Source organism: Crocodylus porosus, unplaced genomic scaffold (assembly GCF_001723895.1).
Source record: "Crocodylus porosus isolate Cpor-Errol unplaced genomic scaffold, CroPor_comp1, whole genome shotgun sequence".
Classification (NCBI taxonomy): domain Eukaryota; kingdom Metazoa; phylum Chordata; order Crocodylia; family Crocodylidae; genus Crocodylus; species Crocodylus porosus.
This window is the reverse complement of record NW_017728886.1, coordinates 253,362,683-253,381,758: the sequence shown is the minus strand read 5'-3', so window position 1 is coordinate 253,381,758 and position 19,076 is coordinate 253,362,683. Positions and strand designations below refer to the sequence as shown.

The following is a 19,076-nucleotide window of genomic DNA, read 5'->3' as shown; positions in this document are numbered from 1 at the left end:
CTCTTGAAGGTGTTCAATGTAGGTGCTTGAACCACCTCCGATGGCAGACTGTTCCAGACCCTGGGGGCTCGACAGTAAAGAATTTCTTCCTTGTGTCCAGCCTGAAATGGTCTTGTAGTAGTTTATGACCATTCAACCTTGTCATCCCTTGGGGCGCTCTGGTGAACAAACGTTCCCCCAGATACTGGTGGTCACCCCTCATAAACTTATAGGTGGCCATCAAGAGCCCCATGGCTCTCAGCCTGTCATCGTAAGATCTGTTTTCCTGACCTCTGATCATGCGCGTGGCTCTCCTCTGGACCCTCTCAAGCCTCTCCACTGTGGAGCCCAAAACTGGACGCAGCACCCCAGCCGCGGCCCCACCAAGGCCGAGTACAAGGGGAGAATGACGTCCCGGGACCTGCCCGAGAAGCATCTATGGATGCAAGCCAGCATTTATGCTGACCCTCACGCCCCAGAGAAAAGTAGGAAATATTTTTTAAGCTGGTTGGAAAAAATACTGTGTACTTGGCCTGTGACAATTATTTTCACTTCCTTGAAATGCCCTTACTAAAAGATACTACAATTAAAAATGATCATACACATCACACCCATTTTCATTAGGCATGGTATACCCAACCTAGTCAACATTTGATAATGAGGCCGCAGTTTAGTGAGCATGACTAAGTAGGCTGCAGTTATGTATGGGTTCAGATATGGCCTAGTCCCCCCATTTTCTCCACCACAAGACTTGAATGAAAAACAGTATCAAAATAATGATATACATACTGCAAAAAGGGCGCAGAGCCAGACTCTGGTCCATATGGGGAGCTGTTAAAGTACAGCAGGGGTGGGCAAAATACGGCCTACCAACTGACTGTATCCGGCCCACGGCTGCCCTTGTGATGCTCTGCATGGGTTCTGCATGGGTCCGCATCGCACCTACTCCGACTCAGAGCAGCCCGTGCCATGCTCCTACCTGCACCTGCTGAGAACACTGCCCTGGCCCTGCCCCCAGCCAGCATGCACAGCTTCCTGCCCAGAGGCAGCAGGAGAAAATATTATTTGGGGGGGCTGGAGGAACATGCAGCAGGGGCACTGGGCATGGCACTATGGCAGCAGGTGTGGCAATGGCACTGGAGCAGTGGTGCCGTGTGGAGGTGAGTGTGCATGGGGCACTGGCCTGGCTAAATGCTGACTGGTGCCCGGTGCTGTAGGGCGGCAGCACTGTGGTGCTGCTGCTGTCACCTGCCACCATGAAATTAGTTTGCGGGGGGAGGCTAAGCCCTGTTAGCAGGAACTGTTCTGAGTTACAACGATCCCCCGAATCCGCTGGACCAAAGAGAAGTTCACTGTTAGTTCTGGGGGGAGGGGAAGGTAGCTGCTGGCTCCAGACTGCACCAGGTTGCTCTTAGCAATGGTCCCTCCTCCCTCCCTGCCTGCAAAGTTTTCAGAATGGGAGGAAAGAAAGGGAGGCAAGGGAGCTCATTCTAGGGGTTCCCCAGCCAGTGCTACAGGGTAGTATGGGTGAATTTGAGTCCTCCCACCTTGGGGTGCTCCAATACGCCTGCCCCACCCTCCAGCAGGGGCTGAAAAACTCCCAGACTGAACTCCCTCACCTCCCTTTCCTCCCTCCCATTCTGCAAACAGCTGGGAGGCTGGCAGGCAGACAGAAGGAAGTTAAAGATGAAAACCTGTTTTGAAACATCTTCATCTGACCCCTCACACAATGATGGTTCAGATTTTCTCCCAATTGGCCATTTCTGAAGTGATCTTTAGCCATGCACTTGTTTGGTCATTGCTATAGACTGCTTTCTGTGGCCAGATCAGGCAAAAATTGTCACTTCTGTCTGCGCCCTATAAGACCAAACAAAGCATAAGTTTTCACATGCTGGGATTTTGTGAAACAGAAAACCAAAACCAAAGATGTCTGCACTGCTCAAAACTCACACCAGTCACAGGAAATTATAGATAAAAAAAATGCAGTATGATTCGGGATCCTGGAAGCTGCCATCATTTCATGAAAATGATGCTGTGTTTATCTACAATGGGGAAGAATGGCCACAAACAGCAGTGGTGTTACAAGAGGCAATCCCAGTCATACAAGTCTGTCACTGCAGAAAGATGTAGGTGTCTGCAGGGGCAGCACTTCCGTGAAATTCCAGGGAGAGGCGAGATAAGGGACAATGAAGCTGGCCATCTTGCTCAGCAATCACAGCAAGTTGAGAAAAGTCCTAGGACACAGAACAAGCAGAACTAATGGACTTACAACTGCCTGAAAACCCACTGATCCATGCAAAAGTGCAGAGTGGTTCAGATGCTCAGTGAACATTGCTAACAACTGCTTATGCACATTTGGTATTCTGTATTATGTTAACGTTAACTTGTAATTGGTACCATTATGTAAAGCTAGCAAAAGAGGATGTTATGAGATTCTTTGAAGTGCAAGTGGAAACAATCACTGCGTTATGCAAAGCCCTATGTTATACAGTACTGATCAGACACTGAATGAAGTATATCTGATTCCTCGGCTTTGAGTGATCTTTAAACCACACAGAGGTAATTATTGATGTAGTTCAATGATTCTCAACCAGGGTGTACCGAGATCCTTTCAAGGGTGCCAAAGGATGCCATGCAGTGTCAGCATTGTTAGATGTGCAAACATGATTTACAAGATGAACCCAGTGGTGTCAGGTAAAAAGAGTCCATAGTGTTAAAAACCATTCTGACTTGTGGTGCTCTTTCTAGATTCTCTGCAATAGAAAAATTGCTCTATTATTTTTCCATCGTCAAAAAAAGAAGTGAAAACTGAGATCTGATATTTTCTAAGGGGTGCCTTGAATCAAACGAGGGGAGCTTCAATTCTAAAAATGTTGAGAACTAGCGATAGAGCTAATTCCAAACAGGGATACATGGGTCAACAGGTTGCACTTCTGAGGGAGCAGGGAAGAGGATTGCTGCCGATTAACTCTACATCCCATAGTAAAGTGATTCACCTCTAGACCAACGTACATGACAATTCATTCAGTGGAGTGGGAATCGTGTAAAAAAACCCTGCCACGTTAGTACATTAGCCAGGTGACAGTATTACATCATGTCCCCTACCAGTTCCAAATGATAAATGGAAGTGAGAAGCCTGGGTGATATGCTACATTTCATAGTTGCTAGGGTCAGGAGGGGCCTGAACAGATCATCTAGCCTGACCCCCCTGCCACAGGCAGGAATGAATGCTGGGTTCACAAGACCCCAGACAGGTGATCATCTAACCTCTTTTTGAATTTACCCAAGGTAGGGGCGAGGACCACTTCCCTGGGAAGTTGGTTCCAGATTCTGGCCACCCTAACTGTAAAATATTGCCTCTTGATCTCTAACCTAAACCTATTCTCCATCAGCTTATTACCACTGTTCCTCGTCACCCCAGGTGGTGCTGGGGAGAAAAGGGCTCTACCTATTTGCTGTTGATCTCCCCTGATGATTTCCAAAGTAAAAGTGGTATAAAAAAATTTTGAGAAAACCAACAGCAGATCAAGAGCAATGGTGCTCACATGTAGCTGCAGAACAGGCAAGCAACAGGATCCAGTATCTGCAACACCACTAAGAGAGACAAAGAAGAAACAAGACATTCCAGGCCCAGGGCAAGGGCTGCACCGACAGATAAATCCAGGACTCATTCTTCTAAATTGTTTCAAGAAAGCATCCCTCACAACAGGATTGCTCTGTGTCAGCTGCAAAAAAACGTTGGCTTTCAGAAGTTGCAAGAATAAGAAAACAGCAGCTCAAGCTGAGATATCTGGAGGTGACAGACAGCCCTCTTCACCAATCAGTGGCAGGGGCAGGCCACCACGGCCCCTCGGCCAGAGGAGTGGGGGGCTTCTGCATTCTAAGCCAGCAAAAATGGCAGCCGGCCCCATGATCTGCTCACAAAATCAGCCAGCTGCCTCCTGAAGCTGGGTAGACCCCTACACAAAGAAAATAGGTACAATATTTGCAAGTATAGGACACCTCAAATATCCTGATGATGGAGCTCAGCCTCCTCATAGGGGTGGAAGGAGGGTGCAACTGGCTAAGTATACAATTATAACCCTAACATGCAAGCAACAATGAAGCAGCTACTTTCTGAAGGCAATGTATGCAATTACAGAGAACTTGAATGACAACATAATACCACTCAACAGTAGCCACTGCATGATAGCAATCTATTAATCTTGGTTGTTGGATGAAAATATTCTAGTAGCAGGGCATATATGAATGGGACACTACAGGGCTCAGGTAACAAACACTATAGAAACCTGGAGAGCCAGATTTGATAAAAATCAATAAGATATTATTCCTTTATGAGTTGTTCAATAATTACTACTGCTACAAAGCTTGGCAATTTTAAACTCTTATTCCCTCCACCAAGGGAGGGAGCTTCTCTTTAACTGGTATAGATAGACAAGTGCTGTGGCCACACTTGTTGCTGTGTTGTCACCTGGGCTGTTACCAAAATGACTAGTGGATCTTCTGTCACAGGTGAATAATAAGGTATATCCACCCACTACAATGGCAAATAAATACATTTGTTGCAGTCAAGTAACTTCTCTCTGGCACCGAGTCTCTTGTGGCATGGCCAGGGCATAAAGTGATCTAAGAAGTGACAAAGCAATGAAGGTAAAATCTGACATCAGTTCTGAATGCCCTCTGATAAGGCTGAATTTTCCCGTAACATATATTGTGACAGCCTGACACACTAATAGGTGATGTATGGTTTACTGCAGTACTCCCCACCCAATCCTCCTTTGCAGATTCATAACTGACAAGAACTACCAGCATGACAAAAATAAGAGGACAACATAAAGAGTGGGCATCTATGAAACAGTTAAGAGCACAACAATGCTGTGATGTACTTGCTTCTTAGTCTGTGAAGCATATTAGATAAATGTCCACTTGCAAACCAAAAGCCAGTGACACCTTGCAAACGCTAATATGGGTTACTTCACATGGAAACCATGCACGGTATGTTAAGCAAACGACTGTGCTTTTAGTGGTACAGTCAGCCAAAAAGTGTGTGCTAAGCAACACCTTCCAGTAATTAGTCAATCCGATGAGAGTTGCACTGATTTTGAAATGGGGGTGGAGGTATACACACCCTTCTGAACATCCTGGAAATGACATAACTAAGGACTGGGAGTGATCAGGACACATGTGAGCAGAAGTATCAGTCACAACAGCTTGTTTACAAGTAGCAGCAGCTGCAAAGGTAATTGCTGCAATAGTCCCAGAGAAAAAAGCCACACGTGTTTCACATTCAGCCTTAGTTACCACCTGGACAACACGTATATCGCAAGCCATCATGTAGGACTGTTAATGATATAGGCAGAGCTAAGATCATTATGTAGGATGCTCCAGCACCACTGCTGGGCACGCACTTAAACACAACATTGTTTTACTACAAGTACACCAAGAGGTTTTCTTTCCATATCCCCGGGTATCACTTACTGACAGACGACCTACCCTGACTGTGCTGCTGACAAATGACATTGCAGGGCTGCAGAGTGGCTCCTGTGAAAGATAATGGAACTGAGGTGCTTGTCTGTAGGTTTCCTACCTCTAAAACCATGTTTATTTACTCCTGTGTCTTGCTGGGGTCCTTCTCACGCCTTGTATAAGAATATTACATAAATGAGCAGTTGTTCTTTTGCTCCAGAAACCAAGATGTCCCAAGGCTCATTTCCACAGACTGGAAGTGTATGCAGGTGTTTACCCCAGACACTGTATGACATATTGGGTGAAGAGCTTTGACTTCCCTGATTAACATATAAAGACAACAAAATGAAAGGTACTAGTGCCAAAGGAACAACATGTGTTGGCAGCTGACTGAAATGGGGCCCTCTTTAGACCATCTGCCACAAGTTATGGAATCAGGGCTCAAAAGGGCACAACAAAAAGATCAAAGGTCTACCCAAGCCTAGTGCTCTCTTGACTTGGCCAGTTTCTGCCTTTGATTCCTTAGCTTGCAAAGCCAGCTCTTCAGCTGGGCTGACTAGTGGTAGTGTACAAGGTGCATGGCTCAAGGGCTGGAGCCCAGCTGCAGGGGGTTAGAGACTTGCCTGCCTAGGAGCACTGGGCCAGCTGAAAGGAATGACTGGCTGGCCCTAGAGGAAGTTAAAAGCTCCTGAAGAGAGGAGGGTAACTGAGAAGAAAAGCAACAATGCAGGACTGCGGTAAAGCCCTAGCACTGGATGGGAGGGGCAGGATAGGGATTTTGTTAATGTTTTAGTAGTCTTTTGATTTTGAGGTAGGAAAGGAGACTGGGTGGTTCTTGGCCCAAGCTAAAGGAGGAACAACCCGCTACATGAAGCCTTCTGTGCGACTCTAGAACCAGGTTTGGACTTATGCCTCAGAAGCTGTAGCAAGATACCTTAACAACTCTGCCACAACATCTCTTGCAAACCTGTCTGAAATGGTCCAATTTGTAGAACCCTGCAGAACCCTGCTTTTGCGAGTCTAACATCTCAAAACACTTCACAAATATTAATAAATTTAGGCTGATGACATAGCCAAAAGCAGCCTCGTTTTACAAATTAGGAGATGGCAGCACAGAGAGGTAAAGAGTCTGGCCTAAGTGCTGTGGTTCAGGCTCAAAGCCATCATTATGCCTTCTCCTTTAACTGAGCGTAAGTTAAAGTAAACACACTTTTGGTTCACTCTCTGCAACAGTGCTTCTCAACCAGGGTGTCAGGGCACCCTTGGGTGGCCCTGAAATCCTTTCTAGGGTACCATGGGTTGCCATACTATGTCAGCACTGTTAGGTGTGCCAACATGATTCACAAAGTAAACCCAGGGATTTCAGAGAGGAATTAATGGTGTTACAATCATTCTGAGCTGCTGTGATCTGAGCTCTCTGCAACAGAAAAGTTGCTTTATTATTTTTCCATAGTCAAAAAACAAGTGAAAACTAAGAGCAGGCATTTTTTAAAGTGTGCCTTGAATCTCAGATGGTTGAGACCACTGGCTCTACAAACAGGCCTAATAATTTGTGGTTGTTTGACAAACTTTTTGATAGAACTGCATTCTATGAACCACAAAAATGCCCCATTGCACACCACCCTACAGCAGTCCCGCATCTGACATTTCCACCACTACTTCTTAGCCTTTGCATCTTTCTCTTTGTCTCTCAAGTGCAAACATCCTTTAGATCTTAATCAGCTCAGAGTTCTTGATTCCTTGTATACACAAGTATGATTTATGATGTCCTATGTGTTTATTAAGATGTCTTTCTATTTATGTTCATTAAAATACTCTGAAGCTCTGTGACACACCCAAATTACTGCAAGAGCTCCCATCCGGAGAGACAATCTGGCAAAGAATTACCTTTATATTTCTCTTCAGTGGAAGAGGCCTTTTTCTAATAGGAGATGGATCTTTTAAGACACTATTAATAAGTTTAATGGAAATCATGGGACATGTGAAGAAGGGCAATGTAATCATTTTAATGACATCTATTAATCCAATTCAACTGACAGGCAGAACTGCTCATTTTCCAGATCTTTTATTATTTAATTTGAAAAAAATAGAGTGGGATTATTCATTCAGCATATTATGTTGCTTAGAAGTATATAGTTATATTGTTCTGGGCCAAACTGAAAAAGGAGATGCTGATCTGTGTGTAGAATTCTGACCTCTGTCATTTTGGTATTGCTATAGGATTCAGCCAAGATTTTCAAAAAGTGATAAATAATATTACAGTTGTTCACTTTTTGAGTGTCCAACTTGACATCTTAAAAGGGGACTAATTTTCAGAAGGTGGATGCTCAGTTCTGAAATGAAACCCTCTTAAACTGTCTCAAAACTGAGGCAGCCAAATCTCACTTGTTCACTTTTGAGAAACTTGGCCATGAGCTTGTAAAGGCCATGACAAAATAACGGATGGCGTTACAGCAGTCTTTCTAAGGACGGATCTACACAGTGCACGGTAGCATGATGCTGTGGCATGCCACTCCCACTCTGAGTATACCAGCTTCTGAACTGGATTCCTACTGACTTGAGAGAGATCAGAATTGTAACCATATTCAAGAAAGGATATGGATCAGATTGCAGGAATTACTGTGCCATCACATCAATCATTTTGAACAAACTCCCCTCACTATGGAAAAGAATAGGTGAGAGAGACAAAGGGAAACAGCTGTGACTCAATATCACCAGGATCTACTCCTTCCTTCTGGAATTGTATGTCATGTCTGCCATTAAACATGTAAATCTTGGATTGGGCTCGTCAGTCTTCTCTGCACTCACCAGTGACTTCCCTGTCTACTAAAAGACTGCCATCCTTGCATCAAGGGACTACCGATGACAACCCCAGCTTCTAAACCAGAAGCCTTCAAACCTATATATTCTGTACATCAGGACAGCCTATTAGTGAATATGTAGCACCACACTAAAGTTACTACATGGCTTCTTGATCAGGGGCAGGCACATGATGTTGCCTTGCACTGTATAGACATACCCAAGTTCTAGGGCTGTGAGAAGCTTCAATAGCCTACTTGATTTAGAGCATATTTGGCCCGATTCATCAGCCAAATCTCCGAATAGAATCAGGAGACCCATTAAAAACTCTAAATCGAATTGGAAGACTCTGAATCAATTTGGCCATAGACTAAACAGGCTGCAGTCCTCGAGGACGCTGGATGCAGCTACCTCTAGCTAGTAAGTCTGTTGTGGTGGGTGGAGGGGGCAGATCAATGTCCCCACAGCGAGGGAGGGATTGGAGCTGGGGCTGGGACCTGGGCTGGGGCATGCACTGTCCAGGGAAGAAATGGTGTGGCTTGTACCGCTGCGTGCCTCTGGTCTGGGAGCTGCTGGTGTGGCAGCTTGTCTGGCGGTCCTCATCACTGCTCCCACCACTGGTCCAGGAGGGCATGGGGCGGGGGCATGTGCCCCAGGATCTGCACACAGCAGGTAGGGCTGGGGCTGCACTGGGGAGAAGGCAGAAGGTGCTGGGAGATGCCCAGCCAGTGCAGGGCCAGCACGAGACTGAGCCACTGCGCTGCCTCTGGATAAGCAGCAGAGTGGCGGGAGCTGGCCTGGCCTCCCCGCACCTCCTGGACAAGCAGCAGCTTTGCCCCAGATCGGCAAGCAGTGGCAGAGCATGCAGATGGGGGTGGGTACCTCTGGATCTAGGCAGGCGGCTGAGTGGGGGCAATGGGAAGGCTGCGGCATGTTTTTGGGTGGTATATGCCTCTCCCCATGCCCTGCTGCCACTCACCCAGCCAGGGTGAAGCCATTGCTCATCCAGGTGTGGGGAGGCCAGGCTGGCTCCTGTCACTGGGCACTACTTGTCCGGAGGCAGACAGGGGCTCAGTCTTGTGATGGCCCCACGCTGGCTGGGCTAGCACTGGGTGGGGCATAGCCCCGCTCCCAGCGCCTTCCTCCCAGTGCAGCCCCAGCCCTGCCTGCCCTGTGCAGATTCTGGGGCATATGCCCCTGCCCCATGCCCTCCTGTACCAGTGGCAGGAGCAGTGGTGAGAGCTGCTGGACAAGCCACCACATGAGCAGCTCCCGGACCAATGGCACACAGCAGGAGCGCCCCTTCCCGAGTCCCATGCCCCCTCTGCCCTGGCTGCGTGGCTTGTCCCAGCCCCACTCCCTCCCTTGCTGTGGGGGGGTGTTGAGCTGCACCCCGCCAACGCCCCTTCCTCCTCCACCCACCACAACAGACTTACCAGCTGGAGGCAGCTGCATCCAGCATCCTCAAGGACTGCTGCCTGTTTAGTCTATGGTCAAATCTCCGAAGCAGTGCCAAATCTTCAGATCCAACTCAGCCGAATCAAATCGGGACAGTGATTAGAATCACCAGATCAAATCACTGTCCCTCCAAAATGACCGCTTCTGAATCCAAAGAGAATAGTTGCCACTTTGCACAGGCCTACCAAGTTCCTCTATCAGGTGTAAATGACTCCTTCCACTACTTAGCAAAGCGACAGCACAAGTTAAAAAAAGAATTATGGCACATTCTTTTTTATTTTAGAAATCCTATGGAGTCTGATTTCAGCATTAAAGTTCTGCAAATGTGCAGCCATTTAACATATACATTTATTTTACCCAGGGGCAAAGTCAATGTCTGTTGCAATTATTATTTATTTACTTTTGATAAACATTTTTTTTCACTGCAAGGAAAATAACATGGGAGCTAAGTAAATTTGTGGGTTGAGTCACCCATACACTTTCTGAATCATGTGAGAACCAATTCAAAGTGAGTCACCACTGTAACTGAATCAGCTGCAAAATTTCAGCTCAACCTAAACAGTCATTTATTATTCTTCAATGGCTGGATTCAAATCCTTAGTGAATATCATATCATTTGTTGATGTACAAATAAAGCACAGCTCTTGGAAACATTTGCAAGGGCAACCTAAAAGGGTATTGTCATTCAGCAATGAGATCTGCGCTAGTCTGAACATAGTTCTGCTACAGCCTGAACTGCCTCAGGGCCCACATCTGATTCAGAAGCTTCAACACCTTTTTACCTCATGGCTGCAGGGCTGGGACTCAGATTGGGCAACACCTTTTGAGACTATTGTGAAATGCCAACAGAGGTACATTTATGAGAGCTGACCCATGATTATGACACACACTACCTATTAAACTGGGTCTGCACAATAGCAAATTACCATCTGCACATGGAAAATCTCCCAGCAGCCATGTCAGGGTAACAGTTTGGAGAGAAAAAAGGCCAGAAGCAGCATGTCAAAAATTGGTTTGCAGCAGTTACAGCTAATGCATTTCCTAAAATTAAATGGTCAACATCGTTTTTTTTCTTGGATATATTCATCCTCCATAACCAAATTAAGCATGCACAGTGAAATGTCATTCCTGATTATATTGGTGCCTTCAGGAAGCACCCTTAGATTTACACCAATGTAATTAAGAAGTCAGCAGAGTTGCTCCAAATCACGGGTGGGCAAAATAAGGCCTGCATCTGGCCCGCAGGCAGGCACCCACCAGTTAATTGTATATGGACCTGCCGCAGCTGCTCCTGCCATGTTCTGCATTGTCCTGAGTCCCACTTGGGGCAGTACGTGCTGCACTTCCAGCCTCCCCCACCGGAGGTTGCCAGCCCCGCCAGTAGGCACAGCTTCTGAGCAGGGATGCTACTGCTGGGCTCCCTCAGCCTCCAGCAATGACAACTTCTGCCCCTGCTGCAGCACTCTGGGCAGCAGGTAGGGAGGGGAAGCTGCAGCATTGAGGGGTGGGCTCTGCCTGCAGCTTGCTTGGGTGCTGCTCATGTTGAGCAGGGGAGTGTGGATGGAATGGTGGGGTGTGAAGGAGCTCGTCTGCTCTCAAAGCCCCACCGGGCAGGAATGGGACAGGCAGAAGCGGGGGAGTAGCAGCAGAAGCCAGCATGCACTTGGTGCAGCCCTGCCAGGCAGGCGCAGCCCCACAGGTGTGCAAGAGAGACCAAGAGAGCTGGTGGTGCCAGTCTCAGCTCCTTGCCCCCGCCCTCCCCTCGCAGGGGCTTCTGTTGCTGCCTGCAGCAGCAGCTGCTTTCATGCCCTTTGCAGAGCACTGTGAGCCAGGCAGGCAACACCGATTCCCTCTCCCCTCCCTCTGGCCCTGTGCAGGGTCTGGGCTCAGCCACATCACAAAGAGCAGGCAGGCGGGAAGCCCCCCATATATGCACACCCGACCCACCTGCACTCCCTCACACACCACACCCCCTACCATACCCACACACACCCCCAACACTGTCCCACACACCCCTGCAAACTCATCCCACACACACACACACACACATCCTGACCCACACCCTGCCATATCCACAAGCACAACTCACAACTCAACCACACACAGCCCCACACCCCCAAACACTGACAGCTCCCCACACATACAGCCAAACCCCATCATACTTCCACACACATCCAAGTCCCACACACCCCAATACGCATCCATATATACACCTCCCGCACATCCCACCCACACCATACCCAAACACACACACAGCAATCCCACACACTCCACACCCACACACACCCCAACCACATGCTCCCCGAACCATATACCTGCCCCTACCCCTCCACACATAATATACAAACAATACCTTTCCTGTCCAAAGGTGTACTTCCCAGGCAAGGGGAGAGACTTCCAGTGGCACAAGTCAGGGGTTAGGGGGCAGGACTTTTGGTCACAAGATGGTGACCAGGGGGTGGGGCACCTGTCAAGGTGCAAGGCTAGCCTTGTGGCCCTCAACACCTCACCAAAACTCATTAAGTGGCCCTCCACCCAAAATAATTGCCCACCCCTGCTCTAAACTGACACTGGTTTACCTCTTTACTGCCTTTCTCCCACAGATAAGGGCACCATAGGTATGGAGTGTGACTAAGGCAAGTTAGGCACCGGAACTGGCACATTTTTTTTAGATGCGAATGCAAGGTTTGTCTTGATGAGCTGAAAGGGGCTTGTTTCATGGTGCTTTTACCTGTTGGAAGCTGTATCTCAGACAAAATATCTCCCTACTGTATATACTTTAACAGGAAAGGCTTTCTCATATTGACCCAAATCCAGGACAACTTTGAATCTAGGACAATGCATCAATAATTAGATTCTACATATAAAACACATGCATTTGTTATAATTTTTCATTTACAAAATCTAATTTTTAAGTGTGGTCTTACATTCATCCCCTCCCACCACTGCAAGCAGCAGCAGGGGGCCAGGCAGCAGGGGAGTCAAGTGGCCTTACCCCTGCTCCTTGCTGCCTGCTCCCCCCACCACTTGCACCCTCTGCTCCACCCCATGGTACCTGCCCCTCTTGTAGTGCCTGCACTCTTCTGCAACTTGCTCTGCTAGCTGCCTACCCACTCCAAGTGCCTGCCACTCCCCACAATACCTGCTCCCCCTGGCACTTGCCCCCTCTTACTTTTGCTCCCCCCCCAGGTCTGTGCCCATGGGTGCCACCCCCCCAGGGCTTGTTGTCCCCTCCCACTGCCTGACCCCTGCTTGGTCCCAACATCACCTCCCTCTGCTGCCTCAATCACCTCCTCCACCCCCATTGCTTACATTCCCATCACCGCTCCAGCCGAGGGCCCGGTCCAGCCCAGGGCATGGAGCATGGAACACGTATTGCCTGCAGCCCCCACCAGCCACACAGCAGCAGCTCTGGCCCCATCTCTAGTGATGTTTTCCAAAGCAAAAAGAAGAGAATCAATGGCAATTGGGCACCCAAATCCTCTCAGTGCTTTTGAAAACACCACTGTTATTTATGGTACTACTAAGAAGAGTTAAATGCAACAATCAAAACGCAAACCTCCTTGATCCTGTTTCTCTATGATTCCTGGATTCAATAAGCAAAGCAAAGAAACCTGCAGACTTGAAGGGATATTTTACGAGCAATTTTAATTGTGGTTCATGACAGACTGAAAGGGATGGCAAGTAAAATGCTTATTAATCATTTTCTTCCTTTGCGTCTTCTAATGATCTGATCCCAAACACATTTTTAATATTCAACTTAATTGTAGTACAGTATCTTCACACAGTGTTTTTTTTTGTTTTAAATGCTTTTGCTTAAACACAAATGATGCCTATCATAGAAAAAAGCTGCTACTACTAACAAAACACTGAATGTTAGAAATGGTCAGGAAGATGGAGCAGGGTTGATCTGCAAAGGTATCAAACTGTTCATCCACTTAACCAGACACTGATTAATTCAGACAGTCCTGAAAATATCCTAACATATACATTAAGATGTCTTTTCTTTAAGGTTCCACTAAAGTTAATGGGATTTTAGCCACTAATTTCAATGGGAGTAGAAGCAGGCCCTAAGGGAATTTCAGATTTTGCAACCTATTTGCTCCAGTAGGCTGTTTTGGGTTCAATGACCTGACTGACTAAAACCCAAGATTTTCCTCTATGTGAAAACAGAGGGCCAGATATTTTAAGCTGGTGTAAAATCAGCCTTTTTTCATTGACCTGAAGAGAGCTGTGCTGATTTATACCAGTTGTGAATGGAGTTCACTTTGCTTAAATAGGTTCTGGTTTAGTCAGTATTTCAAAGGTTTCTTACAGCTTATGAAAAACAGCAAATACCGCAAGGGGCGCTTTTCAAATTCCTCATTTGCAACTCAACAAAAATTCAACATGACCCTTTCATTTGGCACTTCCTTTGAATTTTTAGTTCATCGGAGGAGATTCTTGTTCCTAGGCAATTCTTCAGCATTGCCAGCATCTTTTTGCAAAAAGAGCAGCAGTGTGAGTCCTGTTGTCATTTTTCATAAAGACTAAATGTAACCTTTAAACTTTTGGGAAACTACAGTAGAAATTCTAAGAACAGACTCATGCTTTATTTGAACTGACATTAGTTTAAAAATATACCCCTCAGCTGACACTTGCAGCCTAAACTCAAAACTAGGACATATGTGGTGATCTGTGTGACAATACTCCAGTAGGATTCATTTGTGTCTTTAAATTAAATCCTATGCTTTCCAGGGAGAACATACAATGTGTTTCAATGCAAAATGCCTTCTGCGTGCTCTCCTATATATAGGGAGAAAATGTGTATAATGACATAACTCTTACTGTAGGGCAGTCCTGTCCCATGGGCTGGTGCAGGACAAGAGCTAGAACAAAGAACTCCCATTTATTTGGGACCACTGTGCATCCTTTAGGGATGAGTCCTTTCCTTGAGCCCTTCACATGCCGTGCATCTGAAGAAACATGCAAGGCATCTTACAGAAGTCTACATTCGTTTTCATATTCTTAATACATTACTATCCAGTTTTATACCGTGCTCATCCTCAGAGTCATTAGCAACTGAATCCCAGGTCTCACTTCAGTTCTTTTCTTCCTTGATTTATCAACTCTTTCTGTCACTGTGAATCTTTCCCTTCTCTTTTCTCACCCCAGCATGCAATGGGCAGTTTTGCCACCTGGCAGGCCAATGTCACTCTTCAGATAGTATTATTATGCTAGAGTATCCTAGAGAAACTATCTTGCTTTGCAGATATTCCTTGGACTCCCCATCACAACTCCCTGTTCTCTATATTCTCTCTGTAAGCATTATATCTGTTCAGAGGATGACACAATCAACATGTGGATGACCCCCTTTCCTATAGACCAGTAGTCTCCAACCTTTTTAGGTCAGAGATCACTTTTGGAATTCAAGAGGAAACAAAGATCTACCCCCACCCCCGAAGTCTATGGGGATGGGATGGGGAAGAGGAAAGGGCCATGGGGGGGGAAAGGGGACGGGAAAGATTGAGGCCCCAGGCCTACCCCACCTCCTCCCTCACAGCTGGGGCCCTGATCACCCCACCCAACAGTGGTGAGAGCGGAGCAAGCCCTGCACCCCCAGATGGTTGCATTGTCTAGGTAAAATGAGTTATGTTTTCTTCTTATACAGTTTGAAGAAAATGGACAGTTTTTCAGCTGCATATTGTTAAAAATTACTCAGAAATGGAATACTCCCCAATGTCACTTAGCTTTCTTTTTCTGGTTCTTCTAGCTCAGAAATGATGTCACTGTTCCCTTCAAACTCCCTATGGTTAGAATTCTTTAAAAAACCTATTCACAAGCTGTAACAATTTGCAATTAAGCAAGAGTTACCAATAACAGTAAGCACAAAATTATAATGCCAATAATTCCCGTTTGTGGATGATGCAGCCTTGGTTGCCCACAGTGAATCTTCCCTGCAAAATCTCTTGGGCATACTTTCTGAGCCATGCAAGAGCTTGAGGATGGCAGTTAGTCTCAAAAAGACTGTAGTCAGCTAACAAGGGGTGGAATAACCAATACCTGACATCACTCTGGAGGATAAGTCTCTTGGTGTCACTGACAGTTTTTGCTATTTGGGTTTTATGTTCAACAGGAATCTTGATCTTCAGACTGAAATGACTAACAGAACTGGAAAACCAGCTAAGAATTTCAGGCTATTATAGAAACGTCTATGGAATAACAGGAAACTATCAGCTAAGGTGAAGATGCGAATCTACAAGACTTGTGTGCCATCATCCCTGCTTTACGGTTCAGAAACACGGACTACATATGCTAGGCGCATCAAGAGACTGAACAGCTTCCACACGAGATGCCTGTGTAAGGTCCTGAAAATAAAGTGGGAAGACAGAGTACCAAACACAGAGGTACTAAAGCACGTAGAACTGACTCATTTAGAAATCACTATCAAGAAGAGATGGCTGCAATGGATTGTCCATGTCAGAAGAATTGGAGAAGACCATATACCCAAGAATGTTTTGTACAGTGAGATTCAAGATGGCTCTAGAAAGCAGGGTCACCCTTTATGGCAGTACCACGATATATGCAAAAATGATACGAAGTCATTCAACATCAAGACAAAAAGCTGGGAGGCGCACACAGAATCCAGTCCGGTCTGGAGGGAACGTCTGGCATAGGATGTAGCTCAAGATGAAAAGGCTTTGATCCACAGGATGGAAACAAAGTGAAAAAGAAGAAAGCAGGATGCTGTAAGCTTGGACTCCACCTCAGACAACATAGATCTATGAAACTTGTAACAAGCCGTGTCACTCTCGAATTGGACTTATCAGCCACAAATCAATTCATCAGGCATCTGACTAGACCTCTTATGTGTACACCATGATCCAGAGGATCAACAGTGGCCTATATATAATTGGTGTACGAGCAGTTTGCTCTCCAGTAGCTGACTGCGGCTTACAAAGCACACAAATAAGGCTACCATTTTTCAGGCTAATATTTGTTTTATGCCTTTGCACAGAGAAAGATTTTATTTTTTTCAAGATGTGATGTCTTTTCCTGTCAAGTCTGATGGCAACTGGTTAACTCACATTTTAAATTATGGATGAAAATGTGACATTTTATCCCAAACTTGTACCTATTTTTGGTGCCTCTCATACATACAAGAGCTTGCTTTTTGCATATTATTGGATGATATTAAAGCCCAAGGCACAGATAGTTACCAACAAAGTTTACAGGTATTATTTATTAAAAAAAAAAAAGTATGTTAAAGTAATGTATGATTTGTAACCTCCACACAACTTGATAGACACGTAGGGCCTATGAGAGACAAGAAGAAATGGAGATGACTCTTTTACAACTATTCTAATATAATAAAAGCCTTACCACTTCTGGCTGTGTGTCCATCTGTCCGTAACGCATGCGCGGCCCGGGGCCTTACTGACAGACAGACAGGCAGAGGCAGACTTGGGGACAGAGGTGGGCAGGGTCAAGCTGTGCTCCCTACTGCGGGGGGGGCGACCGGCCAGGTGGGGGGCGTGGCTTTCGATGGCAGGGGGCACTTGGCACTCAGCTGCACGGTGCTGGCAAGGGGCGCACCATGCCCTGGAGCCATACCCAATGCCACGTTGCCACAACTGGTGGGTGCGCCCCCCGCGCCATGGCCGTGCACACCCCACCACGTGTTCTGTGCCACCCCTGGGTCTGCTCCTCACACCACCTGACCGCAGCCAGCAGGCGTTCCCCTGCGCCGTAGCCACTCCCAGTGCCTTCCCTATGGGCACACCCCTCCCCGTGGGCCCTGCCACACACCCTGGGGCTGCTCCCCACACCATGTGGCCGCTCCCTGTGCCACACACCATGCCCCCATGCACCCTGTGCCATACCCCAGGGCCGCTTTCCGTGCCACGCCCTGCAGGCATGTGTCACCCCCTGTGTGCACCCTGTGCTACACCCCCAGACTGCTCCTCCTGCCACGCAGGTGTTGAGCACTCCCTGCGCCACATCCTGCAACTGTGCGCTACCCCACTCCCACGCAGCTGTGCACCATGCTCCCCTGCGTGTGGAGGGGGGCACAACCCAGAACGGCAGGGGAGCAGGCCATGACCCAGAGACGCAGTGGGAGGAGGGGGAGCAGGGCTGGAGCAGCAGGGGGAGGGCGTGAGGCCACACACTGTTCTTCATCCCTGCCCCCTGCCCCATCATTCATGACGGGCATTTTGCTAGTATACAATCTACAAATCAGGTGATGTAACTTGCCACTTTTAGGTACATGGCCACACAAGTGGAACCCAAAATTCAGTCAGGCATAGACACTTGTGTTCCTCAAAAGTTCAATCCCAAAAATTCACACATTGGTGGGGAGCTACCTAAAGGTAGCCAAGAGAACCCTAAGCAAAGGGACACGTCTGAACTTGCACCCATCTTTGGCCCTTATGCACCTGAGAAACAGCTGCTGAATAAGCTAGCAGTTAGAGAACTGGCCCAAGAAGCGGGAGAGCTGGTGTAGCAGTGTGGCAGCCTGCCACCTCAGGGAGCCTGGGGGCAGTCTCCAGGCAGGCAACGGTTATAGCCCAGTCAGAGGCAGTAAGAGGTAACTACAGGCTGCATAGGCAATGCAGGTAGCTGGGAAAGAATTAGCTGGCAAACACCAAAAAGGCACACAGGAAGGGGAGCCACAGGGAGAGACTTCCACTGAGAGCAGAGGGAAAGAGTTAGGCTCCTAGGGAGAGGAGCTAGAGACAAGCAGACAGCCAAGAGCTGAGAGCCAAGTGACTGAAAATCTGAGAGCCAAGAACTGAGAACTGGTGAGTCAGCACAGCGGTGCCTGAGGACCCTGCCTGGAGTCCCTTTCTCCTGGGAGTTGGGTAGAGACTGTGAGCGATATGGTTAGAGTAACCGAGAGAAGAAGGTGGTGCAGGCTGGCAGCAGCAGACCCAAACCCAGGCGCTCTCAGTGGTCTGGGAAAAGACCACGTGTTGTGTGTTTTCACGGTGATACATGCTTATGTTGACTGAATCCAGCCAGGAGCGAGCTTGCCCCTGGGGAGTACAGACAATAAACTGAAGCTGGGAAGCCAGTAAAGGACACAGATGACTGTGCAAGGAGCTAGTCAACCCTGAACCCGCTACACTTAGCTTTTAGTCCTCCTCAACTCAAGGGGTTTCAAACACATGTCTCCCACCTCCCAGGGGAGTGCCCTAACCACCAGATTATATACTAGACTGACCAGGATCACCCTCCATTGCTACGGTTGATGAAGGAAAGCAAGATTCATGGGGCCAGAACAAGTCTTACCATACAGTCCACTGGTTACAGCACCCAACTTAAAGGTGGAGAGCTGTGGATTTTGGCCCCTCCTTCCTGAATTGTTTATGCATTTTACTGTAAAAAGTCAT

The 19,076-nt window shown here is 47.2% G+C and overlaps 1 protein-coding gene across 2 annotated transcripts in view; it reads right to left on the bottom strand.

Moving 5' to 3' along the window:
- The window catches only part of LOC109321964 (E3 SUMO-protein ligase NSE2-like), a 154,166-nt gene that overhangs the window by 103,122 nt on the left and 31,968 nt on the right, over positions 1–19,076 (bottom strand). Inside the window, exon 1 of one of the 2 annotated variants that reach the window (XM_019552700.1) lies at positions 2,084–2,194. The exons of the other annotated variant lie outside the window; for it this stretch is intronic. Coding sequence (XP_019408245.1) covers positions 2,084–2,179 — 96 coding nt within the window. The 5' untranslated portion in view covers positions 2,180–2,194. Of the gene's footprint in view, positions 1–2,083; positions 2,195–19,076 lie in introns of those variants that run through there. 2 annotated transcript variants of the gene reach the window in all.